Below are 7,614 nucleotides of genomic sequence, written 5' to 3'. Positions count from 1 at the left end.
CAAAACTTACGGCGCACGGCACTGCTCGACGTACACTGCAAGACATCTAGAAGATTTGATCGGATACTACAGATATTGTAATATAATACTTGCTATGTAACTGACTATGATACTTTCCTTGTAACCCTACACCTCCAGAATATATAAGAAGAGGCAGGAGTCTCCTAGTCGACATCCCCATACGAATCCTAGACTTTGCCTAAGGCATCGGATCACACACAACATCATACGATAACCAATACAAACCAACAGATCACAGGAGTAGGGTATTACGTCGTGCAGATGACCCGAACCTGTCTAACTCTTGTGTCTCTGTTGTATTTTTGTTCTTTATTACGCGCACCACTGCTGATCAATCTACCTTCATGGAATAACTCTTGGAGGACTGCCGACGATATTCTATTGAACAATTCCTATGAAATAGGCGATAAGATGGCACCCAGTGGGGATGACGATAGCTAAACTAACTACAACTAAGATGGGACAGGAACTTCTTCGGATTGCAGGCTTTTCTGGCTCCTGAGCGCGAGCCTGCTATAATCCTGAAAGCAGTAAATGTTAATTCATTAGATGCAAAACATGTATCATACTGAAATGAATCCAATAACACAGCACTCTGATGCTTTTATGTACACAACCAGGACCATGGTGAGTATTTACCTGCACTATGGACTGGGCGCAAAGCTTCCCAGATAAAACTGCACCTTCCATGGAAGCCAAGTATTTCTGCTTTGTGTAATCACCAGCCAGATAGAAACCTTGATGGGTGACCTTTGGAGAGGTCGGCAAGGTTCACAGTTTGGGACAGTTTTTTAAACCGATCTGTCAAAGCAAGCCAGAATAAAAAAAATTAGGAAATAATACATAAAACTATCAGAGCTAGAGCTACTTATGATTATCTATCAGGAAGGGTCTTTGGCAAATATCCTCACCTCGTTGTCTTCACAACATGATACTTAAGAATATTTGCTTTACTCTGATCGGCAGTAATTTCATCAGGAAATAACTTGGCTAGCTCTTCCATAGTTGCATCGATGATTTCAGTGTCACTTCGACCAATCCATTCGTCTGCAGGAGCAAAGACCAACTCTAGCATTGAACGATTTGGATCGTAGTATTCCTGTAAAGAATTGGAAAAAAAGAAGGAAAGAAACATGTGAGTGTGCATCCATGTCATTTGCTATCGTGATCCATAACTACAACATAGTGTCCAGTGACATGTTCACCAATTATTAAAGTACTACACTTTAATACATCTATGTGCACACATGACTAAAATTCATAATGCGCAAGATATTTATATTTCCATTTAATAATGAATTCCTTCTAAATGGCATAAGCCGTAGGACCTTTTTAATGTAGTTAATAAAGTAAAATTCAGGTGGATATTGCATTTTTTTTGTAGTTAATAAAGTAAAATTAAGGTGGATATTGTATGTGTGAGAAGGTCGCTGAGGCCCTAGAAATAGTGAAGATATAGTATGCTAATGGTTGTGGAGTGATGATAAGCTCCTCAAGTTCGTACCTTGCAGCTTACTGACATGTCTGCATAGACACTTAAGAGTGAGCTCCTGAAAAGAAAACAAACAAAACATATGGTATTTAATACTGAACATGGACATTCAACCAGAACAGCACATAAAATATCTTGATAAATAATCATAATCAGAATTTACTGCACAAAAAATGCATTAACTACAGCCAGGAGAGGTACCTGCTGAAAAGAAGGTGGTCATATGTGTTTTTCAGTTTTCTGTCGAACCTGAGGCATTCAAAACAACAAAAACTCTCAGCAAAGCTTCAAAAATGTCTCAAGGAACAAGCATAACCAGACAAGGGAATCAAGTCATTCCCAATTCAGAACCAAATATTTCAATCAACTAACCATATATGAACATTGATAACAGGAACTCCCACCAACTTCTTGAAATAAGTAATTTCACTCCACTCTTGAGGTACAAGAAGCTTGAAGATATCAACTAAATACAAAGGCTAGTCAGTTAAATTGAATAGCTGCACAGGAAACAAGGTTTATTGGAAACAAAGCACACCTGGTGTTGCACAAACATAAGCATCTCCAGTTATTTGAGTTCCATCGCTAAGTATGAAGTGTTTTACAGTTCCATCAGGATTCAGCTCTATCTTTTTAATACGAGAATTCAGGTGGACCTCTCCACCCCTAGACTGAATGTGATCAACAATAGGCATGCATAGCCTTTCAGGCGGATTACCATCCAAGAATGCCATTTTGGAACCATGCTTCTCCTGCGCATTTACACAAAGTAATCTTTTCAAAAGACCCACAAGGTATCTTAACTTTGCAAGTACATATTAGCATTTTCTCAAGTAAAAACAAAGAATACAGACAAGAAAATAAGAATCAACATATGTAAGCTATTTCTCCAAACAGAACAGGCAAGTAATATATTGCACAATTTAATAGAGCAACAACAGCTATACCTGAGGAAATTGGTTCAAAGCAATCAAAATGCACTGCATAGATAGCTCATCAGGATTTATAAAATTGAGTGCTTTGGACATTGCAATAAAGACCTTGTCGTTCACCCGATCAGGAACACCCTGTGCTGATCAAATAATTGTATCAGGCACCACATGGCTTCATAAACAATAGAAGGATATATTACCATCCTTATTCCAAATGGCAAAAGTAAAACCAAATCTGAGGAACACTGTGTGTGTATACCAGTTAGCACCCAAAAAACAGCTTTGCATTTTTTTTTTTCCATTTCTGCTACAGAAAGTGGTTTACAATGAAATATAAGGTAAGAATTTGAGCATATGAAGCATTCTCGTATATGGATCTAAATATGCTCCTTCCAGAAGATATGACAAGAAAGGAAAATAACCGGCAAACTACAAGCTCTCTAATGTTGATCAACAACAACAACAACAACAAAGCCTTGAAGTCCCAAATAAGTTAGGGTAGGCTAGAGTTGAAACCCAACAGAAGCAATCAAGGTTCAGGCACGTGAATAGCTGTCTTCCAAGCACTCCTATCTAAGGCTAAGTCTTTAGGTATATTCCATCCTTTCAAGTCTCCTTTTATTGCCTCTACCCAAGTCAACTTCGGTCTTCCTCTGCCTCTCTTCACGTTACTATCCTGACTTAGAATTCCACTACGCACCGGTGCATCTGGAGGTCTCCGTTGCACATGTCCAAACCATCTCAACCGGTGTTAGACAAGCTTTTCTTCAATTGGCGCTACCCCTAATCTCTCACGTATATCATCGTTCCGAACTCGATCCCTTCTTGTATGACCGCAAATCCAACGCAACATACGCATTTCCGCGACACTTAGCTGTTGAATATGTCGTCTTTTCGTAGACCAACATTCTGCACCATACAACGTAGCAGGTTTAATCGCCGTCCTATAAAACTTGCCTTTTAGCTTCTGTGGTACCCTTTTGTCACATAGGACACCAGACGCTTGCCACCACTTCATCCATCCTGCTTTGATTCTATGGCTAACATCTTCATCAATATCCCCGTCCCTCTGTAGCATTGATCCTAAATATCGAAAGGTATCCTTCCTAGGCACTACTTGACCTTCCAAACTAACATCTTCCTCCTCCCGAGTAGTAGTGCCGAAGTCACATCTCATATACTCAGTTTTAGTTCTACTAAGTCTAAAACCTTTGGACTCCAAAGTCTCCCGCCATAACTCCAGTTTCTGATTCACTCCTGTCCGGCTTTCATCAACTAGCATTACATCGTCCGCGAAAAGCATACACCAAGGGATGTCCCCTTGTATGTCCCTTGTGACCTCATCCATCACTAAAGCAAACAAATAAGGGCTCAAAGCTGACCCTTGATGTAGTCCTATCCTAATCGGGAAGTCATCCGTGTCTCCATCACTTGTTCGAACTCTAGTCACAACATTGCTGTACATGTCCTTAATGAGCCCGACGTACTTCGTTGGGACTTTATGTTTGTCCAAAGCCCACCACATAACATTCCTTGGTATTTTATCATAAGCCTTCTCCAAGTCAATAAAAACCATGTGTAGGTCCTTCTTCTTCTCCCTATACCGCTCCATAACTTGTCTTATTAAGAAAATGGCTTCCATGGTTGACCTTCCGGGCATGAAACCAAATTGGTTCATAGAGACCCGCGTTATTGCTCTCAAGCGATGCTCGATAACTCTCTCCCATAGCTTCATAGTATGGCTCATCAACTTAATTCCCCGGTAATTTGTACAACTTTGAATATCCCCTTTATTCTTGTAGATCGGTACCAATATACTTCTCCACTCATCAGGCATCTTGTTCGATCGAAAAATATGGTTGAACAGCTTGGTTAACCATACTACAGCTATGTCCCCGAGGCATCTCCACACCTCGATTGGGATACCATCCGGTCCCATCGCCTTACCTCCTTTCATCCTTTTCAACGCCTCTCTGACCTCAGATTCTTGGATTCTCCGCACAAAGCGCCTATTGGTGTCATCAAAAGAGTCATCCAACTGAAAGGTTGTGTCCATATTCTCACCATTGAACAATTTGTCAAAATACTCTTGCCATCGACGTCAGATCTCATCCTCCTTTACCAAGAGATGCTCCCTTTCATCCTTAATGCACTTAACTTGGTTGAAGTCCCGTGTCTTTCTCTCACGAACCCTAGCCATCCTATAAATGTCCTTCTCTCCTTCCTTCGTACTTAAATGTTGGTAAAGATTCTCGTACGCTCTACCCTTTGCCACACTTACAGCTCGCTTTGTAGTCTTCTTTGCCACCTTATACTTCTCTATGTTGTCCACACTCCTGTCATAGTACAAGCGTCTATAGCATTCTTTCTTCTCCTTAATAGCCCTTTGGACTTCCTCGTTCCACCACCAAGTATCTTTAGCCTCGCGTCCCCTTCCTTTGGTTACTCCACACACCTCTAAGGCTACCTTCCGAATGTTGGTTGCCATCTTGTCCCACATATTGTTTATGTCATCTTCTTCCTTCCAAGAGCCCTCTTTGATAACCCTTTCCCTAAATACCTCTGACGTCTCCACTTTCAGTTTTCACCACTTTGTTCTTTCAATCTTAGCTTGTTTATCCCTACGGGCACGCACCTGAAAACGAAAATCTGCCACCAAAAGCTTATGTTAAGAAACAACACACTCCCCTGGTATCACCTTGCAATCCAAGCATGCTCGTTTGTCCTTTCTTCTTGCGAGGACAAAGTCAATCTGGCTACAGTGTTGTCCGCTATTGAAGCTCACTAGATGAGATTCTCTCTTTCTAAAGAAAGTGTTGGCTATCATCAGGTCAAAAGCTACCGCGAAGTCCAGAACTTCCTCCCCCTCCTGATTCCTACTACCATACCCAAAACCTCCATGAACTGCCTCGAAACCTGCGCTTGTAGTACCTACATGCCCATTAAGATCTCCTCCTATAAAAAGCTTCTCACTACTTGGTATAGCTCTAACCAGGCCATCTAAGTCTTCCCAGAACTGTCTCTTAGCACTCTCGTCGAGGTCTACTTGGGGGCATACGCACTAATTACGTTCAAGACCATATCACCAACGACAAGCTTGACTAAGATAATCCTATCTCCTTGCCTTCTCATTCCCACCACATCATTCTTGAGGCTCTTATCAATCAAAACTCCTACTCTATTTCTATTCGCGACTATCCCTGTGTACCAAAGCTTGAAACCTGTATTGTCCACCTCCTTCGCCTTCTGACCCTTCCATTTAGTCTCTTGAACGCATAATATATTTACACGCCTCATAGTCGCGGTATCAACTAATTCTCTTAACTTACCTGTAAGTGACCCTACATTCCAACTACCTAAACGGATCCTAGTTTGTTCGACTAGCTTCCTTACCCTTCGCACCCGTCGACTCTGATGCGAAGACCCTTACTCATTTTTCACTATACCCGGGCGCCGATGTAGCGCGCCACTAAGGAAGCGACGACCCGATCCTTGGTTACTTGACATCATGCCCAGATCACGACACGGCGCGTCACGGGGGTGACGACCCGGCCCTTGCCCATTTAACACCATACCCAGGTTCCGATATGGCGCGTCGCTAAGAGGGTTACGCCCCAACGATTTTCTTTCGGGTTTCATCTCCATTTAAATGGCTAAGTTTTTACATTGGCTCGCCACGCCTAACACAACCCTCCTCCTTTACCAGGGCTTGGGACCTGCTATGCTGGGACACCAAAGGCGCCCCACCATAGGCGGAGTTAAGCTCTCTAATGTTGATGAGATGGCAAAATGTCTTCTACACAGAAACTAGTATAATCAACACATTTAACTTGTACCTGCTTTTTCATCCATTCTGAAACAGTTAAGCCATCTTGAGCTTCAACATAAGGTTGATCACCAACCATCGCTGGCAGAAGTCCAAGTGCAAACTTCACCTTCTCTGGTCAGGTAAGCGTTTCATTGTTTCTCAGTAAGGCCCATATCCCTGTTAAAAGCACAATAGTGTTATATAGTGAATCATAGTATGGCATCAATTAGCAGAGTTATGGTAAATGGTAATGATATACTAATAGTGTCCATATATTAGCAAAATGAGAGAACCTGTCGCAATAACTCCAACTTACGTATATTCTTACCGTTTACAGGTGGGCAAAGTTTCTGGGAAATCAAACCGGCTGAATTCTTTTTTTGAAGGTTAACCGGCTAAATTCTCCTGGCTTGTTTGGCATGGCGAATATCATCCAGTGTTCTTTCCACTGCAAACGATCCTCAATCCCAAGCTCGCCAAAAAGATTCTGCATGTTGGGATAAGCTCCAACTTAAACCAAAAATCCAAAATACATGGTTACATACACGCACATAATAAGTGGCGTATATGCCAGGAAGGGAATGGTAGCAATCCAGTGCTCATGTGAACAGAAGAACGTCTATTCGACTATGGCATTATGGATACAATGGTCTATGGGTCAACATGGTTTATGTAACATTGAAACATGTGCTGCTGTATGTTTTAGTAGTCTGCAAACTTTTCAGGTTATTTTGCCACTACTAGTAACTTAACAAATTCCTTTCTCAATAATGATTTTACACAGATATTTACAAATTGTCCTTGAAAGAAACTCCCATGACAAGGGAAAAGTAAAAAAGCATGATACAAGGTGTCGGTGTTTCGTATAAGCACTGGCAAGTAAATTTATAGTAATGCGCGTTAGGCTCGGATGGTGCGCTAAATGACACAAGATTTATACTGGTTCGGGCCGAATGTCCCTACGTCCATTTTGAACCAGCCGAATGTCCCTACGTCCAGTTTGTTGCTGCTCGTGTTATTAGCACCGTGAACGGTTCGTAGTAGGGGGTACAAACGATCGAGAGAGGGACTGGTCCCAAGTCTCTGATGGAAGGGTTGAAAGAAGGTCAAGAGCTTGGTAGCAGCTTGACTGTGTGTGTGTCTTTTGTTGTTCAGTCAAAAGTCCGTCCCTTTGATGGAGGAAGCGCATCCCCTTTTATAGATGAAGGGGCTGGCTTTACAAGGGTGAGGGCTTTATGATGCGTACTCTACTTAGTCTTGTGGCTCACGTCTACCCGGCCTGGTTCTTCATTCTCATGAGTGCGAAGGAGGATAAGCGCCTACAATACTGTTGATGCCTCTGTTGAATGTCAGGTTGGTTA

At 42.0% G+C, this 7,614-nt stretch overlaps 1 protein-coding gene across 1 annotated transcript; it reads right to left on the bottom strand.

Moving 5' to 3' along the window:
* Positions 1 to 473: 473 nt before the first annotated feature.
* On the bottom strand, positions 474 to 6,350 carry LOC136468381 (15-cis-phytoene desaturase, chloroplastic/chromoplastic-like). The gene is made up of 10 exons (XM_066467007.1): positions 6,282 to 6,350; positions 2,461 to 2,580; positions 2,052 to 2,265; positions 1,886 to 1,979; positions 1,715 to 1,762; positions 1,526 to 1,571; positions 933 to 1,120; positions 819 to 822; positions 661 to 726; positions 474 to 542 (listed from the first exon to the last, which is right to left on the bottom strand). The coding sequence occupies exons 1-10, from the start codon at positions 6,348 to 6,350 to the stop codon at positions 474 to 476; spliced, it is 918 nt and encodes a 305-aa protein (XP_066323104.1).
* Positions 6,351 to 7,614: the final 1,264 nt, after the last annotated feature.

Source organism: Miscanthus floridulus, chromosome 1 (assembly GCF_019320115.1).
Source record: "Miscanthus floridulus cultivar M001 chromosome 1, ASM1932011v1, whole genome shotgun sequence".
Classification (NCBI taxonomy): Eukaryota; Viridiplantae; Streptophyta; class Magnoliopsida; order Poales; family Poaceae; genus Miscanthus; species Miscanthus floridulus.
The sequence above is the reverse complement of the archived record's forward strand: the minus strand, read 5'-3'. Positions and strand labels throughout refer to the sequence as shown.

Coding starts and splice junctions, on each gene's coding strand:
- LOC136468381 (XM_066467007.1), bottom strand. CDS start 6,350: ATGGTTGGTGATCAACCTTATGTTGAAGCTCAAGATGGCTTAACTGTT. Junction 2,266..2,460: donor CTTTGAACCAATTTCCTCAG/GTATAGCTGTTG, acceptor GTAAATGCGCAG/GAGAAGCATGGTTCCAAAAT. Junction 1,121..1,525: donor ACATGTCAGTAAGCTGCAAG/GTACGAACTTGA, acceptor AATTCTTTACAG/GAATACTACGATCCAAATCG.